This window comes from Gopherus flavomarginatus, chromosome 2, assembly GCF_025201925.1.
Source record: "Gopherus flavomarginatus isolate rGopFla2 chromosome 2, rGopFla2.mat.asm, whole genome shotgun sequence".
NCBI classification, from domain to species: Eukaryota; Metazoa; Chordata; order Testudines; family Testudinidae; genus Gopherus; species Gopherus flavomarginatus.
The window spans coordinates 120,607,214-120,627,956 of record NC_066618.1 but is presented as its reverse complement, the minus strand read 5'-3'; the positions used below and the strand labels follow the sequence as shown (position 1 = coordinate 120,627,956).

The following is a 20,743-nucleotide window of genomic DNA, read 5'->3' as shown; positions in this document are numbered from 1 at the left end:
TGGGAGGGGGTTAGGTTAGATATTAGGAAAAACGTTTTCACTAGGAGGGTGGTGAAGCACTGGAATGGGTTACCTAGGGAGGTGGTGGAATCTCCTTCCTTAGAGGTTTTTAAGGTCAGGCTTGACAAAGCCCTGGCTGGGATGATTTAATTGTGAATTGGTCCTGCTTTGAGCAGGGAGTTGGACTAGATGACCTCCTGAGGTCCCTTCCAACCCTGATATCCTATGATTCTATATAGGTCCCTCCAAAGGAGGGTTGCTTTAGGCAAATTGTTCCACAGTTTTTCCTTAACCTAAGTCACCAGCCATAAGAATAAATTGCCCAGGTACAGGAAGTTTTCCCAGCCCCTTTTGCTTACTGTGTCACAGATATTTTACCGCCACACTTAAAACAAACCTTTCTGTATGCAGCACAACTTTGTAGGCTATGCACAGTGCTGCCCTACTTTATCCAAGTCTTGTTTGTCTCTCTCTTTAGGCTTTGTTTTGAATTTATTTACAGTGAGGGTGGTGGCACTTGTCTCTTTGTAGTTCTAGGAAGATGAATGACATCTGGTTACTTGTCCTGCCTGCTTGCTGGCCATTTCTCTTTATTGTCTGGCTTCCTAGACAAGTCCCTGCTCTGGAGTAAGGGGAGGACCCATCTTGCCTCAAGGAATCAAACTGCCTTAGTTAGCAAGGGCCAGATCAGATTTTCATAGGTATTTAGACACTCAAAGATGAAGATAGGCGTCTAGTGGGATTCTTAAAAGCACCTAAGCAGTTTAGGTGCCTAACTCTCATTGAAAATTTGGCATCAAGAATCCAAACATACAGAACTTACAGGGATAGAAAAATTAGGGGCACCTACAGGGCCGCCCAGAGGATTCAGGAGGTCTGGGGTCTTCAGTGGCGGGGGTCCTTCCACTCCGGGTCTTCGGGGCACTTCGGCGGTGGGTCCTAGGGCAAGTGAAGGACCCGCCGCTGAACTGCCACCAAAGACCCGGAGCGGAAGGAGCCCTCACTGCCGAATTGCCGCCGAAGATCCGGAGCGGAAGAAGCTCCAGGTCTTCGGCAGCGGGTCCTTCACTCCGGGTGTGTTTGGTGGCACTGAAGGACCTGCAGAAAACTCTTGTGGGGGCCCCTGCAGGGCCCGGGGCAAATTGCCCCAATTGTCTACCTTGGGTGGCCCTGGGCACCTAAAATAGCTTTTCTGTACTTCAGAGTTCAGTAAGTTGGGACTTTCAAGGGCCAGAAGCAAGGGACGTGTCCCATTGCACAGCTGGAACGCTCACGTTTTTCAGTTGTATCAAGCTCCCATTACTATTCTAGATGGGTCATAAGATCATCCTCTTCATCATCATGTTCCCATTATGCCTCTGGTGTTTAGGGCAGCGATGAAGCTCCTCCACTCCTGTCTGTTTCTGGCAAGTCTTTCATGGTTCCCCAGCTGTGTTCTAGGTTTTTCAGCTCGGCTTCCTCAACTCTTCGCCATGTATGCAGCTCCGATAAATCTTGAGTTTGGTTTTGGTGTTGTATTTTGATGATTTCCAGACTGTATTTAAGCTCTTGAAGGTGTTTCTGGCTTTACTGATTTTGTATAGGATGTCCTGGCTTGTTCTACCATCCTGACTCATGGTGCTGCCCAAGTATGTGAATGTTTCTACATTGGTGAGAACATAATCCTCTATCTGTACTGGTGATGGTGAGGCAATATTAAGGGTCATGATATCTGTCTTATTGCGATTGATCTTCAGTCCAATTTGCTGGCTGAATGCGTGGAGTCAAGTTGTTTTTTCTTGTATATGGTGTTGGGTATGTGATAGGACAACGAGATCATCTGTGAAGTCCAGGTCTTCAAGGAATGAGAATGTGCCATAGGCTGGTCCTGTGCATGCTATCAAAAGCCTTCTCAAAGTCTATGAAGTTTATGCAGAACTGCTGTTGCCATTCTAAGCACTGTTCTATTATGTTTCATAGAGTGAAGATCTGGTCTGTGCATCCACGCCCTTTCCGAAAATCTTCTTGCTCTTCTCTTAGAAAACTATCAACTGCCTCTGATATACAGGGGACTATGATCTTACACAATACTTTGCTTGGCACACATAAAAGTGTGAAACAATGCCAGTTATTACAATCACTGAGAGCTCCTTTCTTTGGTATCTTCACTATAATCCCATTGGTCCACTCACCTGGCACTTTTTCCCTTTCCCAGACTGATGTAAATAGAAGGGCCAGGATAGATGCTGCTAACTCAGGATTTACCTTGAACAATTCTGCATTCCAGTTATCCCTACCAAGAGCTTTCTCATTTTTTAAGAATTTGATGGCTTGAATGATCTCTTCCTTAGTTGGGGTGTCTATGTTGATATCAAGATCGTCTTCTGCCTCCTGGATGTTTGCTTCCTCTTTAGATGGCTCCCTGTTCAGCAATTCTTTGAAATGCTCTGTCTGGCGCATTTCTTGTTCTTTTTCTGTTATTAGTAGGTGGCCTTGTTTGTCCTTGATGAGAGTATTTGTTGGTGTCTGCTGTTTAACACTGATAAGCTGAAAGGCGTTTCCATGTTCAACACAAGCAGCTGCATCCTCTGCTTGTGTAGTCAGATTACACTGCTCTACAGCCAAAATGCTTCTGAAATAAATGTAGTCCAACTTTACTAATTCTGGGTCACTGAGAACAAAAATGATGCTTAAAATTGTTGATTGGCTCTAGTTTTCAAGATATGCTATTGGGTCAGTATATATGACCTTTGACTTGGGAACGGCGGAGGATAAGTGAGTTATAAAGGGAAGGGATCTCAATTTAAACCAGAAATGACTAAAATATATCTTTGACTGGATCTATGAATAAATCTATGACTGGGTTTGGACAGTACTTGCTTTTTAGGCAAAACAATGAATGATGCAATCTGAAGCTGGTATTGCATCATACATGATATGAATTGCATCATGTTATTCCTAGAGGTCATGGATGATGCAATCATAACGAAGCTTACATCACTCTGCTGAACAAATTGCCCTATATCAGCTCTAGAAATCATACAGTGTCATGCTCTCTTATTTCTCAGTGTTTGATTTTGCAAAGGGACACATTTCTGTTTAGCCAAAGTGAGCAGAGATGCCTCATACTTGTGTGAACAGTGCAGATAACTTCTGCTATGTTTGTGGTGAAGTGACTTCTGCATCACAAAAGCGCAGTATAACCACTATGGTTAAGAAAGCCTATCACCTTTATTTTGGCTGCAAAATTGGAGATCAGGACAAGAGGTGGGCCCCACACATATACTGCAACACTTGTGCAACAAATCTTCGCCAGTGGTTGAACAGGAAAAGGAAATCTATGCCTTTTGCAGTGCCAATGATTTGGAGAGAGCCAACCGATCATCCCAGCAATTGTTACTTCTGCATGGTGCCTCCAGTTGGGAAAGGTGTGTCAAAGAAGAAAAAGTGGACTGTGCATTATCCAAACATTCCATCAGCTATACGCCCAGTACCCCACGGAGAAGGACTGCTGGTTCCTGATGGACCAGAATCATTCTCACTTGAGTCAGACGAGGAAGAGGAAGAGGATGAAACTTCTGGTCCTGAACCATCAATGTTACAGGACCCACATTTTCTCCCATCCTCCTCCTCTGAACCACACCTCATAACACAAGGTGAACTGAATGACCTTGTCAGGGATTTGGAACTACCCAAGAGTAAGGCAGAGCTGTTGGGCTCCAGACTACAGCAGTGGTATCTCCTGGCAGGCTATCAGGGCAAATGGAGCCCATCCATGTTTGCAGACTATTGCTGGACAGTGACAAGAGATGCTCCATTTAATGAATACAAGAGACAAGCCAAGAAGCGCCGAGTAGACACTGAATAGGACTAAACTATGTACATAATAGTTTTTTGCCTTTTGTTTCATAATAAATTTTATTTATATAACCCTTTTGCTGATTTTTAAAGTGTTACATAAACAGGACAGGTGAAATATTATCATGTAAAGCAACCATAAACATATGAAAAGACCTAGGTTTACAATTTGTGATTAAAACTCTACTATCTACACAATATACATAGACATAAAATGTAAAAACTTAAATATCTTAGAAACAGTAGCCAATCAGTTGTTTTAATTGTCATATTTGAATTCAGCACATCAAAATACATAATAAATATCACACTTTATCTCTGTAGCAGACGACTTCTCAAAAATTGTAGACCAGTGTTATCAATATAATGTCATTTGTCCGCTCTCACAAGAGCATAAGAACATATTCATGTCCATAAGAACATAAGAATGGACATATTGGGTCCATCTAGCCCAGTATTCTGTCAACTGATAGTGGCCAGGGCCAAATGCTTCACAAGGAATTAACAGAACGTGGCAATTTTGAGTGATCCATCCCTCATTGTCCAGTCCCAGCTTTCGGAAGTTGGAAGTTCATGGACACCAGAAGCATGGGCTTACATCACTAACTATCTTGATAGCCACTGATGGACCTGTGCTCCATGAACTTATCTAATTCTTTTCTGAAGTCAGTTGTACTTTTGGCCTTCACAACACCCCATGGCAACAAGTTCCACACAGTGATTGTGTATTGTCTGAAGAAGTAACTCCTTACGTTTGTGTTAAACCTGCTACCTACTCATTTCATTCAGTGACCACCTTGTTCTTGTGTTATGTGAAGGAGTAAATAATCTTTCCAATTCACTCTCTCCATACTGTTCATGATTTTATAGACTTGTATCATATCCTCCCTTAATCTCTTTTCTAAGATGAACAGCCCCAGTCTTTTTAATCTCTACTCGTATAGAAGCTGTTTCATATGCCTAATCACTTTTGTTGCCCTTCTCTGCACTTTTTACCAATTCTAACATGCCTTTTTTGAGATAGAATGACCAGAACTGCATGCATTATTCAAGGTGTGGGTGCACCATGCATTTATATAATGGCATTATTATTATATTTTTCTTTCCTAACATTCTGTTACCTTTTTCACTGATGCTTCACTTTGAGTGGATATTTTCAGAGAACTATCCACAATGACTCCAAGATCTGTTTCTTGAGTTGTAACAGCTAATTTAGACCCCATCATTTTAAATGTATTGTTGGGATTATGTTTTCCAGTGTGCATTACTTTGCACTTATCAACACTGAATTTCATCTGCCATTTTGTCACCAGTCACCTTTGCAACTCTTCACTGTCATCTTTGGATTTATCTATCTTGGATTATAAACTATCTATTCACATAATCATACATAGTCGCAGCATGGCCCTAGTCACATACTGGGATATTCAGGAGTTTGCCAGTCTAAATAACACAGATGCACAGAAGCTCTGGTAAGTAAACTATTTAGAAGCTGAGTAAATCCTCTCCACGTCACACTATCCAGTGCTCTCCCAGTGCACACTTGCACTTGGCTTAATACAGGTAAACTGGAAGAGGGGTAGAGAGTTATCATAACCTTAGTCCCAGATTTGGACCTTAGCGTCCAAAATATGGGGGTTAGCATGAAAACCTCCAAGCTTAGTTACCAGCTTGGACCTGGTACTTGCTGCCACCACCCAAAAAATTAGAGTGTTTTGGGGCACTCTGGTCCCCCTGAAAAACCTTCCCTGGGGACCCCAAGACCCAAATCCCTTGAGTCTTACAACAAAGGGAAATAATCCTTTTTCCCTTCCCCCCTCCAGGTGCTCCTGGAGAGATACACAGACACAAGCTCTGTGAAACTACACAGAGTGACTCCCCCTCTCTGTTTCCAGTCCTGGAAACAAAAAGTACTTTCCTATTCCCCCAGAGGGAATGCAAAATCAGGCTAGCAAATCCAACACACAGATCTCCCCGATTTCTTCCTCCCACCAATTCCCTGGTGAGTACAGACTCAATTTTCCTGAAGTAAAGAAAAACTCCAACAGGTCTTAAAAGAAAGCTTTATATAAAAAGAAAGAAAAATACATACCAATGGTCTCTCTGTATTAAGATGATACAATACAGGGTCAATTGCTTAAAAGAATATTGAATAAACAGCCTTATTCAAAAAGAATACAAATCAAAGCACTCCAGCACTTATATTCATGCAAATACCAAAGAAAAGAAACCATATAACTTACTATCTGATCTCTTTGTCCTTACACTTAGAAACAGAAGACCAGAAAGTAGAAACTACTTCTCCAAAGCTCAGAGAAAGCAGGCAGACAGACAAAAGACTCAGACACCAACTTCCCTCCACCCAGAGTTGAAAAAATCCGGTTTTCTGATTGGTCCTCTGGTCAGGTGCTTCAGGTGAAAGAGACATTAACCCTTAGCTATCTGTTTATGACAAGAGTAGATAAAACCTGGCTATGGTCATCCAGAGAAGTTGTTGTTCCCCTACCTAAAAGAAGCAGTACATAAGAACTCTAATAGGTCCCTCAAGTTAATCCATCACCTCATCTGGAGCAAGCATGTTGGTACAAAAGGAGATAGTCATGCACAGGCAGGACAAGCTGGCATACTGTAATGAGCCCAGCAGATGGTAGCACTTCCAAGCACCAATGGTTCCCTCTCCTAATGATAGGTACAGAAGGCCTAGCAAGGAGTCATCAGTATACTATGCATACACACACGTGCATTGTCCCACAGAGACCCCCTTGGAGTGTGAGGAACTGAGAGACCCCAGGTACCACAAACAGGACACACAGGTAGCGAACAGCCACTAACCAGCCAGGAACTTTCACCTAGGACACCCACCATAAACAGCTGATCAACAGACAGTATCAGACTCCTGACAAGGATACAGAATACTCACCTGGAGCTGGCAAGGCAACCCTTCCAACATACAAACGACCCAGCCAAATAACCACCAACACACAGGATGTGGTGGTCGTTTCAAAAAACTCCAGGGGGCACTCACACTGAAAAGCAACAGCCATCCGTTCCAAGGCTAGACAAAATACTAGGGGTGAAATTCCATGTTGCTCCACATACAGTTTCCCAGTTCTAATGTTTGTGAATGTACCTCCCAGTACAGTGAAGAGAACCATGTCCAAAACGGAAACTAACAGAAACAACACAGATAAACCATTCAGACAAGAAGAAAATCCAATACAACATCCCACTGAGACTGACCCTGGGGAAACAGGCCAGACCATGTCCAATACAATATCTCTGCAGATATCTGTGTTGCTGACGCAGGAAATGGTGCATACACACAATATTCCTAAACTTCATGACAAATCTGTACCCAGCACTGAGTTTTTCTGAGACAAGTCATCTCACTCCACAACACCCTCTGACACAGTGAAGCCCTTTCTCCCAAGGCGCTGGAAGATTCCTCTACAGAAAAAAAGAGTCTGGTTACCTCAAAGGGCCTGCTATAAAGCGAAAAGTGGACAGATGGCTGGACTGATGAAGCAGGATCATAAGCAATATGTAAATTGTTACCAATGATGCTGGATCAATATATGGGACTGAATGGGAAGTTCACAGACAAGGCAGACCCTCTGGCAATATTACAGGAAAGCTAGCAGCTGACATGACCTGTCAGAAAATCAATTTGCAGCAGAGAGCTGCTATATAAGTGAAATTAACCTGAAACAAAAATCAGACCAATGTTGTCAAAAATAATGAGGCAAAGCAGTTCACAGAGTCTGGGGGTGGAGGTGGGGGTGGAAGAATTAATACATGGAGAGAGAAAAACATCCCAACCTGTACATTTCTTTTCTCTGAAATAATGGGTGTGATTCACCCCTTGGTTGCTCAAACTGTTTGCCAAGATAACTCCACTGAAGTCAATGGAGATACCATGGGGTAGAACTGGAGTAAAGCAGTGGTGAAGCTGGCCCAATATGACTCTTCAATGGGTCCCAAGCTGCAGGACACCTAGGCTTTGGCTACGCTAACACTTTTGTCGGCAAAACTTTTGTTGGTCAGCGCTGTGACACCCCTCCGACCGACATAAGTTTCATCAAAAAAGAACCGGTGTGGATAGTGCCATGTCAGTGGGAGACACTCTCCCGCCGACATAGCTACCACCACTCGTTGGAGGTGGTTTAATTATGCCGGCACGAGAGCGCCCTCCCACTGACATAAAGCGGCTACACAGGAGACTTTACAGCGGTGCAGCTGCAGTGGTACAGCTGTGCTGCTGTAAGGTCCATAATGTAGACATAGCCCTAGTTTGTGTTTTGCATCAATGTTCACATCTCCTCTCTCTGGATATCTCCCCTTTGAGAGCCCCTAGTGGGCATCCAGGGCAGAAAACTCAGAATTCAACAATTTCTGTATAGATTCTCACCAAAAACCTGTATTTAAATAACTCTCACTAGATAAAATGGTAACACCCAACAAGATGTGCCAAACACAGAAATGTGATTGCTGAACATTGTAGAATTAGTTATAATTCATAAAATTCAATAGCCCTTTTTGACTATATATACACACACAGACACACTTCTGTAGCAAATAACCAAAATCAGAAAGAAGAAAAAAGTTTTTAAGAGCAATGGGTGAAAAATTTGGCTTCTACCAACATATCTGCAAACTGTCCCTGATATTTCATCCGTTAAAACTTGAGTTTTTAATTAAAAAACAAAACACGCCCCCCTCCCACACCAAATCAACAAGCTTCTGTTCGCAGGTAAAGTACCCTGAAAATTAGAATAACAAGATTATTATGATCCAGTTGCTAGTCCATTTTGAACTGTGAACCTAACCAAAAAAGTAGGCTTACTCAACTTCAAAACAGTCAATAATACACACAAAAAGTGCTAAATACACCTCTACCCCGATATAACGCAACCCAATATAACACGAATTTGGATATAACGCGGTAACGCAGCGCTCTGAGGGAGCGGGGTTGCGCGCTCCAGTGGATCAATACGTCAGCGTGTCTGGCTCTGACATGCTGCTCTGAGCGGCATGTTAAGGGTGCCGGGCCAGGGCCAAGGGGTTGGATAAGGGGCAGAGGGTCTCGGGGGGTGATCAGGGGTCAGGGAGCAGTGGGGAGCCACAGCCCGAGGAGGGGAGCTGCAGTGCAGGGGAACATCACACGGGCTCCAGCCAGCACCGAGAAGTTGGGGAAGACGGGTCCACGCGGGGAAGTTGCAGATCCAGGGCACGGAGAGGTGCCTGTCCTAAAGGGCACCGTGCAGGAACCCCTGTCCCAGCGCTGGACGGCTTGGCACACAGCGGGCCCAGCTGGCAGGCTGTGCCCCACTCGCAGCAGTGCCAGGCAGGCTCTCTAGGTCCATAGAGCGCCGGACTACCTGCATGCAGTCAGGGGCTCTGTGCACCCCGGTGGGCAGCTGGCCACAACGTCCTCACCAGAGACGGGCTGCACAGGGCTCTGTGGAGGAGGAGAGATGAGCTGAGTGCGGGCATGCATGGCAGGAGCTGCCCGCCGATGGCTCACCCTCCCACTGCACCACGTGGGCACAGGGTGAGGAACAGGAGCACGCAGGCACTTCGGGCAAGGCTGCCCATCCTGCTCTCCCTTGCGGACTCAGCCGTCGCGCCAGGCTAGGTGCGCTCCGCGGACAGGGCAGCAGCCGCCGGGCCAGTTCCCCCTGCCCCACCCCGACGGGGCTTGCCCCAGCTGATCTGGTCGTGCAGGTGTGAGCATTCCCATGTGCCGACTCCCCAGGTTCTAGCACCCATCCTGGTGTGGAGCATGGCTCAGCGTGGGAATCCCGAGGGTGATTAGCAACGGGGGGGGTTGGACGGGTTGGGGGTTCTGAGGGATCAGTCAGGGGGCAGGAAGTAGGTGGGGGTTGGATGGGGGCAGAGCTATTGCGGTCTATTAATAATGGAGATGCTCGAGGCCAAAGCAAGTTTAATATAATGTGGTTTCACCTATAACGCGGTAAGCTTTTTTGGCTCCCGAGGACTGCGTTATATCAGAGTAGAGGTGCATTCGATTACAGCGGTGGCTTACTCCTAAACATATGTTTATTTCACCTGTTTAGATAACTGTTCCTCACAAAGTTTGTAGAGTGTGTAAAATTTTCGACTAAGGATTTGATTGTCTCGGAAACCTGCACTTGCCAGCTTGACTCTCATAATGATACCACGGTCAGGTACCATCATAGCTACTGTACGGAACTGAATCTTTAGATTTTCTGGAAGTTCCTGTCGCCCTGCATAACCAGGATTCTGAAAGACACAGAGCGCAAAATAATAAATTATCACTTACTCTCAGTGTGAGCAGAGAGTTTATTTTTTTCTGGATATTACTTGACATAAACACAGGAGTGAAAGAATATGACAATCAGAGCATACAGCACTCACATACCATTATCCAATTTCATCTAAAATACTGCAGCTCATGCAATATGTAATATCACACCCCTATTCTGAGACAATGGAAATGTCTACTAAATGTGTTGCTTTGGCAAATCACAATAATATTATTTATATTTTTAAAAGTAAACAATTTTAAAATAAAGATAAATGCCTCGATCTTCATTTATGATTGAGGAACACTCAGCACAGCTTTATGCTCCCCTGTCTCTGTACCCATTATGCTGGCAGGCAGAAGTTGTGCACTGCTGCCCTGCTCAAGAGGAATCCTCCAGTGGCCAATTAAACTGGATCTTAGGCAGCTTTGTGCCACCTCTAAATACTGGAGGGCCGACACCAAACATTCTAAATTTTGATGAAGAGGTTAATGAGACAGTCTATAGTGGGTCTTCAAAAAGCCAACTGTGACTCCTTTTTTTCATTCCTGTTGGTAAAAATATTTAGTGCTTGGATTTCGAATCAGCCTGACAAGTTTTCAATACCCAATTAAAAAAACCACTGTGAAACACGTGGTTTATGATGGAAATATGACTCATATTCAGTACAGCAAGTCCTATGTTCCTATTAGAGATAAGGGCAACAGAGGATGTCAATATTATTTATGAGCCCGCACACTATCAGTCAAATCCTGATTCCTTTACTCATACATGTAGTTCCATTGACTGCATACAAATAGTCCCATAAGACTATTTTGTGGGTAAAGGAACCAGGAGTCTGTCCTCTGATGCTATGATTCACACACACATACCATAGTCAGAAATATGCCAAATTCTCTGTCCATGTCAACAACATCACCATCAGTAAAGATGAACTGGAGCTTCTTATTTTTCTTACACTGCAGCACAATATAGATCTGCTGAGCAGCTACTGATAGAACAGGAAGTTCAATGCGATTAAATTCATCAAAGCAACCCCATGCACCTGACTGGGCCAAACCTATGAGAAAATGATGGGGGGGGGGGGGAACCACAAGAATTATGTTAGACATATTACATCAGGTCATACATAAAGGACAGTATATTTTGGATATATAATGTAGTATGAGAAAAACTAGGAGAACGTGATAAAACATAAGGAGGAAAAACTCAAAATAAATCAGCTTACCCATTAGAACTACTCAGGGAAACACTCCTCAATAAAATAGATGTATGGACACCTTTGCAGGGAATCCTATGCTTTTACAGCTACCATTATCAAAGCCAGAGACCACTGTAAATATTATATTTATATACAGCACCTATGGGCAAAAAAAAAGGCCCACCATCCTTTGCAGTGCATGGAAAGCCAAGAGTTCATGGGACCAAGAACAAGATTGTATGAAGTTGTGTTTGAGGGGGTTCACTTGAAGTAGAGCTTGGGACCACATCCAGATATCATTGCGCTCCTGATAGCGCCACAACTGTACTCAGCTTTTTATAGTAACCAATGCACATAGCAAGAACTGAATGGAAAACAGAGTTCTCCTCCTGAAGAACTAACAATCTGAAGTCACACACCATTACAACAAATGAACATAACAGGCCATGGAGTGGAATTGTGGCCTGATGTTATAAACCTCTTGGTACAGGTGTACTTTTAAAAAGGTTCAAATCCCTCCATTTCTGCATCAAGTCCAAGTCACCAGGCTCATAGCGGAGGATTTTACAGTTATGGATGAGGGAAGAAATTCTCCCTCAAGTTGTGGCGTGGCAGTGAAGGTGCTGTACTAGCCCCTTCTGCTATTTCACTTCCACCCCAAGAGAGGCAACAGCCAGTAAATGTGTGCAGGAGCTGATCCACTGTCTCTTTTCCTCAGTTGTGCAAGTAAAGAGCATTTCTTGCTGGTATACTGCACTCATGGGAGGGACACAAGGGGGTGGGCACGTGACCTCCTCATGTGACCCCTCCTGCGTCACCCCCAGCCTGGGGCCCCACGCTCTCCCCATCCCCTCCCTATGATCCACATCCATCCCACGTTAACTGTGGGGGCAGGGCCGGCTCCAGGCACCAGCTCAGCAAGCAGGTGCTTGGGTCGGCCAAGGGGAACGGATGGCACGTCAGGCTCTTCAGCGATACTTCGGCAGCAGGTCCCTCAGTCCCTCTCGGAAGGAAGGACCTGCCACTGAAGAAGAAAGTGGTGCAGTGGAGCTGCTGCTGATTGCGATCACGGTTTTTTTTCTTTTTTTGTTTTTTTTCGACGCTTGGGGCAGCAAAAACCCTGGAGCTGGCCCTGTGGGGGGGGCAGGGGGAGGGGAATCTGTCCTCCTCCTGCTGCACCTGAGACTTCTGCTGTACAGACCCTGGGCAGGAGGACTCAGGAGATGAAGCTGCATGGAAGGGCTGGGGACAGTACAGCCATGCCGGAGGAGCTGCTGGTGTTCTGCTCCTTTCCCCACTGGGAACTGCAGCAGGGAAAGGAGCAGAACACCAGCAGTTCCTCCGGCAGCTGTACTGACCCCAGCCTCGCACCCCCAGCCCTGACCTCCAGCAGGGCTATTATACAGATGGAGGAGACACAGCTGCGTAGAAGGGCAGGGGGTGGGGCTGGGGGTGAGCTCCTTCTCTATCTTTCCGGTACACCATACCAGCTATAAATATCTTACTGGTACATCAAGCACTACCGTACTTGCACCACTGTCACTCCTCTCACAGCCCACTGCTGCCCCATCTCCAAACCTTGATGTACTTGGAAAGAGGGAACCTTAGCAGGTACTCCCTGTGGAGCGGCCTCTGTGCAGACTAAGGGTTTGGCTACACTTGCAGCTGTACAGCGCTGGGAGTTAAACCTGTTTTCGTACAGCTGAGTAGGGAAAGCGCTGCAGTCTGTCCACACTGACAGCTACCAGCGCACTATCGTGGCCACATTTGCAGCATCTGCAGCAGCATTGGGAGCAGTGCATTCTGGGCAGCTATCCCAGCATTCAAGTGACTGCAACGTGCTTTTCAAAAGGGGGGTGGAGGTAGGGTGGGGTGGAGTGGAGTGTGACAGGGAGCGTGGGGGAGAAAGAGAGTGGATTTTTGGAGCCGACACTGTCAGCACCCTGCCTTGCAAGCTCCGCCCCCTCCCACACCCCTCTCTCACTCACTGAAAGCACACAGCAGCTGTTTGTTTTTTTCCCTCACAGACCAGATAAGCAGCCCCACCGAAACGGACTCCCCCCCCTACCCACCGCGCTGCTTCTCTCTCCTCAAGTCCCCTCCCTCCCCCTCTCTCCAAGCAAACACTAGCTGTGGGGTTCCAAAGGGAGCCCCTCTGCCTCTGCCCATTCACAGCAAACAGGAGCTGTGTTTGTTTTTTTGATAAGCAGCTTCGGGAGCCCGGAGTTCACAACAAAACAAAGAGAGGCATCACAACAAAACAAAGAGAGTTATCTTCACTTTAAAGGATTATGGGAAGCTTCTGGAGGTCAGTCACAGCGTACTAAGATTATTCCCTGTTTACACTGGCACCCCAGCACTGCAGCAGCAGCGCTATACACTTTATTCCTCTCAGGGAGGTGGAGTACAAGCAGCGCTGTAGCCACGGAGATACAGCGCTGTATGTGCCTTGCCAGTGGGGACGGGGAGTGAGTTACAGCGCTATAAAGCCACCAACAGCGCTGCAACTCTCAAGCGTAGCCAAGGCCTCACTAAACCCTGCCTGCTCTTGTGCAGCAGAATATCCCCCATTCTCCCACAGGAAGGATCTCCATGGACATCTGGATTTAACCCAGACAGTAGTTTGGAGCAGAAGATGGCTAACTCCTGGTAACGACTGATTGGGAGGCCAGTCCAAGTATAGAGGAGGGCATGGAGGAAGGTATTAAATCGAGAGTTGATAAAGAAATGAAGATCATTGTGCAGTAGAGGGAGTGACCTGGGATGAGATGGGAAGAGAGAAGACTAGAGCTGTAAGCTAGAATGGAGCTGTGGAATGCTTTAAAGACAAGGACAAGAAACTTAAACTGAGCAAAAAAGAGAGAGAGAGAGAGAGAGAGAGAGAGGGAGAGAGAGAGAGAAGGAGCCAGGACAAAGATTTAAGATATGGGGAAAGAGTTGAGAGGGAAATGACATTGGCAGCATCCTTTTGGAGAGACTGCAGAGGGAAGGGATGAGATACAGAGAGGCCAGAGGTTCAAACTGTCATGGTACCCAAGGAGGGAGAAATAGAGAATGTGGCTATTCGACCAGAAAGACTATTTACAGCAATTTTTTTAATATAGTACTATTTTATATTCTTTGTATGGAATGCTCTATTTAAAAACATTCTCTAACATGCAACCACTATAAGAAGAAAACAGACAGGGCTCTGTATATGTCATGATTCTCCATATTCATATTTTGTATTTTTCCCTCCTCGGGTACCATATGAATGCCATATTAGACAGCCCTTGCCACAAAACTGTCCAACAGAATCTAAGCTTCCATTTACAAATTTTGTTAGCCATTATTGTTATGAAAAAAATCTTTACAAACATAAACCAACTCTCAATCAATGTAGGGCTATCTCCCTGCAGTGTGAAATAATATCAGAGTTATGTGCAGTACTATTCATCTCAATGGGTGGCTAACAATGAAATCTAAAATGTACAATTCAAAACCTGACTCAGGAGAGCATTTGTATTCAGGAAGGGTGCCTAAGCATGTGCTCAATTTTAAGCATGTGCTCAAGTGCTTTGCTTAAAAGGGGAGGGGGATTTAAAAGCATGCTCAAATACTTTTCTGAATCGGGGCCCAAATGTCAACTCTGTTAATTACTTCACTGCTGATATGTTTAGCAGGAACATCCAGCTAATATGTTTATGTTTATCACAATGACAAGCTTCTTCTGAAAACCTCAAATGTCCAAAACCCAAAATACCCCAACCTAGCTGCCAAAAACTCCAGCTTTAGCCCTGAGGATATCTAACGCAGTTACTCACTGTCCATACAGAAACATGCAGTCTATTGAAAGCATTAAACATTGAGACAGTGGAAATGGAATTTGAATTTAATATCAAAATAAAATGCAGAGGGGTTTTTATACTGGGTATATTTTTTCCTTTTCGTATTTAATTTAAACTCTTCCTTTTTAATTTAAATAAAGCTGCTACAGAATTTTTCATCTGTTGCACCAAAGTGCTGAGGAATCCAGGGCCCTTCTGCAGAATTTAGGTCTAACTTGCCCCAGATTACATGAGGTGTAGAAAGCATCTGTCTCATACATATATAGTAGCCAAATCTATGATGAGATATGTAACACTCAGGGGTGGCTCCAGGCATCAGCACGCCAAGCACATCCTTGGGGCGGCAAGCCACGGGGGGCGCTCTGCTGGTTGCCGCGAGGGTAGCAGGCAGGTTGCTTTCGGCAGTATGCCTGCAGAGGGTCCGCTGGTCCCGCGGCTTCGGCGAACCTCCCACAGGCATGCTGCTGAATCCACGGGACCAGGGACCTCCCACAGGCAAGCCACTGAGGGCAGCCTGCCTGCAGTGCTTGGGGTGGCAAAATACCTAGAGCCACCCCTGGTAACACTGGCTTTGGCAGGCCACATTTCACTTTATTAATTAAGAACCTAGTTTAATTTCACCACTGGAGCTTTTAAAAAGAACATAACAGAAATAAAACTCAGAGTCTTATAACTGGTTAGGACAAAAAAGGTTAAACATGTCAGGAAACCTACTCCCTGCTCCTCCCCACCCCAGCCAGCAGACCTTTATCAACAAAGCATACGTCCTACAAGAGGCATTAGTGGCTCTGTGATGTTGAACTATAGGATGTTCAGGGTCCTCACATTTTTCATGCCAATGTTTCATGCCACAGGTGAAATAAATCAAGGGCTGATTTTACAGATTCTGCAGAAGCTGTTTTCCCACAAAATTCCAAGAAACTGAAAATACCCAGTTTTTTGTGCATATGCATTTACATACAACACACAATATGTTAATGTAGACATAAATTGCATTCTTTGGGTGAGAGCATCCCTCTGGTGTTAAAAAGTGTAGCAGGGGACTCTGGTAAGAAATCTTTATGAGGATTTCATCACAGCATCCCATGGAAAGGAGGGATTGACCCCTCTGCATAAAAGGTCACAGGGCCATTCCCAAACCTGGCAGATTTACATGGAAGCCCAATGCTTCTACAACAACTCTGGGCCCCAGCAGGCTGCTCCTTGTCACTCTGGCTGCAGTGGCTCCTAGGACTCCAGAGGGAGACTGTAGAAGAGTTATTAAAATTTGGGGCTGTATTACTTTTTCCATGTTTCTTCACAAACCTGGACACACTGGATGATATGCAAACCCACCTGGCTCACCCAGGTTTCTCCTCCCAAGTGTACACTGTTAGGCCTCCTTAGGGTCCATGTGTGTGCCGGGTTGCGGTGGAAGAAAACCATGCCAAAGAGAGGCTGAGCCTAATTCTGGGTAAAGAGAGGAGATCTTTCCACAGAGGGTCCTCACCATGTGTGGAACTAGGGAAGGGAGATGATCCAGTACTTCCACTGTATCTCAGTTAACTCGTCCACGTGAATGGCTAACTCTTTCTAATGTGATGGCTTTTTTAAAGATATGATGGAGCCAATTCCCCACAGTGCTACGCCAGTTTTAAATCACTGAAATTCCATTAATTGTAATGGTGGTATACTGGCGTAAATTGGATGAGCAGAGTGATGAATCCACCTCATACCTTCATTTGGCTGAATTCTTTTTTCTTACTTGGCTTTTGTGAGCACATGAACAGGGTCATTTTACAGTTTTAGTGGTTATTTTATCAATTCTTTGCAAGTAAATACAATAGCACAGACCTTTACAGAGTAATTGGATTATGTTTAAGAACTACATACAGCAGCACAGATTATATCATGCACTATCAATTTTTGGAAGATAAATAATGCAGTCTCTCTCCTCGGGCCTCTACTTTATCAATAAATAATTAACAAAAAAAGCAATGGTGTTAAGTAGTCCTAATTAAATGTTCTGTCCATCCACCATTATGCATGGGAGTATGAGGAGGGAGTTCAGAGTGAATAATGTAATTAATAGGAATGCACTGTGGCAATGGAGAACCAGTAGAGTCATGTATCCATGTGAGGTCTCATGCCTTGTCCACAATCCAATTGGGAATGTTGCTGGTTTTATTGACAAGCTTGCATTCAAGAGTACAGTGAGGTTTTGTTTCCTGATCCCTGTTACCTTAATCTTTGGCAGGCTAGTTACAAGTATGTTTGTTAGGAAGTTAAGTGCTTTCTCTTAGAACTTCATCTAGTAAGTCTCTTAGAAATGACCTTCTCCACACCCTTCGGGAACACGAATCTTGAAAAAATGTTGTTACCTAGATATTATGATATTTAATACACAGTTCCCCAAAGTAGGTAAACTACTGCATGCACATGTACATAGAAACAATAAATATGCTGCTGGTTTTGTTCTCTCCCATCTCTTGTTTCTCCCTTGTTTCATTTTCTCTTTTGCTAATTCCTTCATTTTCATTAGCTCTCTCCTGTTTTGCAATTTCTCCCTTCGCTTTTCTCCCTTTTCTGTTATCTCTGTCACTTTCTTTTCCGCAGTCTCATTCTCCCTTGCCCTCTGCTTTATTCTCAGTTTTCCCCAACTCCACTTACAGACCCTCCCATTTCTCTTCTCCTATCCCTCTTTATCTTTTTCCCATCTTGGACTGTGAATACATCAGCTATCACAACCCAACCAATACTTGTCAATTCTTGGAGACTGTAATAACAGCAGAGTAGAAAGAATATGAAAATAAAAGCAGCAAAGAGTCCTGTGGCACCTTATAGACTAACAGACATTTTGGAGCATGAGCTTTCATGGGTGAATACCCACTTCGTCGGATGCATGTCATTCACCCATGAAAGCTCATGCTCCAAAACGTCTGTTAGTCTATAAGGTGCCACAGGACTCTTTGCTGCTTTTACAGATCCAGACTAACATGGCTACCCCTCTGAATATGAAAATAATTATCTTATATTTTAATTCTATATATCTCCATAAAAATTTACCTATTCAATTTATGTGATATTACAATGATTAGGGAAAAACAGCAAAATTCCAGGGTCAAATCCTACCCTTTGCTATATTGGTGTAATTTTGCAGGATCTCCAACAAAGTTAGTGGAGTTACTCCAGATTTACACCAGTGTAAATGAAGCCAGAATTCCGACTCCCCCATGTTTGGTACAGTCAGAGATATACCACAGATTCCATATGAAATGCAATCCTGTATGGACATTAACAGTATTAAGCTTTTTCTAAATTGGCACTGAATAACATTTGTGAATGTTATTAAAATTAATCCACTGAATTAAGAGAATGTATGGATATTACACAAGCCACACATATCTAATTCTTACATTTAAAATTGCCTGGAATATTTTCAGATACCATACTGCCATAATGAAGCAAAGATTTTAATAGATTCTTCCCTTTGAGGGACTAAGATACTCAGAGCACTAAAGATCCAATCCTACCCCTTTAAAAGCCGTTCAAAGTGCAGGCTTGGATCCCTTTCTGAAGTAAAGTATTTTTCCTCTATGTAGACTGTACCTATTGGGTTTCTGGTCCTCTGTGTAGACTGTGGCAGGGTGCTTACCCTGCTCCTGCCCTCAAAGCCTTAAAACAGCCCTGGGGAAAGGTTGTGGCTGGGAGCTACTAAGTTGGGCTGATTGGGAAGTGGCTGCAGCTGGGCCACGCCCCAATCAGGCCACAGCTGGACTGTATAAAGAGGCTGGGAGCCAGGAGCTCAGAGGGCTGTCTCTGTTTGTAGAGGGAGATGTGCCTGGCTGCAGGGACCTAGACACAGGGTACCTGAATCAAGCAGGGCTGGGGAAAGGCAGAGGAGCTGGGGAGCTCCAGCCTGGAAAGCCCCAGGCTGCGGCCAAGCACAAGGCCAACAGGTACTGGGGGTTGCAGAGGACAGCCCAGGGGTAGGCCAAGGCAGCAGGTCCAAACCTAACCTTACCAGTGATGAGTTGGCTGATACTGCAGTCTGCCCCAGGGCGTGGGGCTAGATGATGACTGGTAGTAGCCATACACTGAAGAGAGGTGGGGACAGAGGGTGGGGGTTTCCCAGGAAGAGGAGACCCTGAAAGAAAGGGGTTACTGCTGGGGGCAGCACCCCAGGTAAAAGGGGTCCTGGGAGGGACATGGGGGGACAGAGGACAGGCGGATGACCGGCCTGCAGAGGGCGCTCCGGAGCTGAATTGAGCTAATTCCCAGAAGTCACCAGCAGGAGGCGCCGCAGGGGTGAGTCCGCACCTCTACAAGACATAGATAATTTGATGAGTTTTCAAAGATCCAGACCAGTCAACAAGAGTCACATTGGGGATGGATTTGGTCCTACATGTTTTCTGTTTTAAGTGACATACTTTTATTGCAAGTTATCAGGTTCCATTCTAAAAACTATTTTTGCAACAACGATCACTTTGGGGAAATAACAGGAAAAAATAAAACATCAATTCTTTAACATAAGTATATGTTGTTGGATATAATATTGAGATTTTATGCATACTGTGAGCTGTGTATTAAATTATCTTAAAATTACTTTGTCTTTATAATGGTGAAATTCATTCTGGTCAGATTTTTTTTCCCCTTTGGAAGGAAATAATAATTTGTTTTGTATTGCCACCTGCTGGAAAAGTTGAGAGTGCCTAAGAATTGAGCGGCCTGATTTTCAGAGAAGCTCAGCATTCCACAACTCCCAATGAAATTTAGCCCTTGCAAAATAATTTTACTTGTGCAATAAAGGACAATGTGAGGGGCAGTTCTGGATTTGCCATGGCGCCATAGCGCCGGGCCCAAGCTCAGAAGGGGGCCCGTAACACTCGCTTCCTCCTCTCTGCAGAAATGGAGCCTCAGAGCAGCCCAGATCCAGCATGGGAGTTGAGACCCCATGGGGCCCAGGGAGCTGTAGTTCCTTGGCCAGCTCCCTGCCTAGAAAGCCTACCATGGAGCAGGGAAAGAACGACATCTCCCAGCATTCTCTTGGCCGCTATCAACAGGAAAGGGACAGGGAAAGAGTGGGGAAGCTAAGAGACCCCATGGGCTGTAGCTTGCTGTGAATGGAGAGCTGGCTGTTAGAAGGGGATGGCACTGTGAATGGGGAATGAGTGTGCCCAAGGAGTAGAAGGCTTTGGCCCAGATATCACACTCAGAAGACTTCCCCAGACTGGCTTAAGGATGCTGGTGTGACCTTGCCTGGCAGCCCCCAAAGAAGGAAATGGGTGGACTAAATGGACAGTGCCCCTCTCTATCTGAAGCCCAGTAAGGGAGGTATGTGGATCCCACTAGAAGTTGAAATATAGGTAAGGAAAGGGAAGCTCTACTAGAGGACCTGGGCAGCTTCAGATACAGTACAGGAGGATTTCCACTTCTGAGCCATGAAAATAGAAATTGACTTTTCCTTTCCAGATTTATCTAATATTCAGGAAGGGAATTTAGCACCTGCCTTCCAGATTTCAACACCCTCAAAATTCAGGAGTGCTCAAGCTCAACTGGGGCAACTGTTACTTCATTTCTCCCAAATTAAATATGCTGATCCACTGTAATTT

The 20,743-nt window shown here is 44.9% G+C and overlaps 1 protein-coding gene across 4 annotated transcripts in view; it reads right to left on the bottom strand.

Moving 5' to 3' along the window:
* Positions 1-20,743, bottom strand: part of LOC127043896 (dynein axonemal heavy chain 5-like) — a 644,537-nt gene that overhangs the window by 175,176 nt on the left and 448,618 nt on the right. For all 4 annotated transcript variants that reach the window (XM_050938120.1, XM_050938119.1, XM_050938121.1 and 1 more), the window contains 2 exons: positions 10,997-11,184; positions 9,907-10,101 (listed from right to left, as the gene is read on the bottom strand). In XM_050938120.1, coding sequence (XP_050794077.1) covers positions 9,907-10,101; positions 10,997-11,184 — 383 coding nt within the window. The remainder of the gene's footprint in view (positions 1-9,906; positions 10,102-10,996; positions 11,185-20,743) is intronic.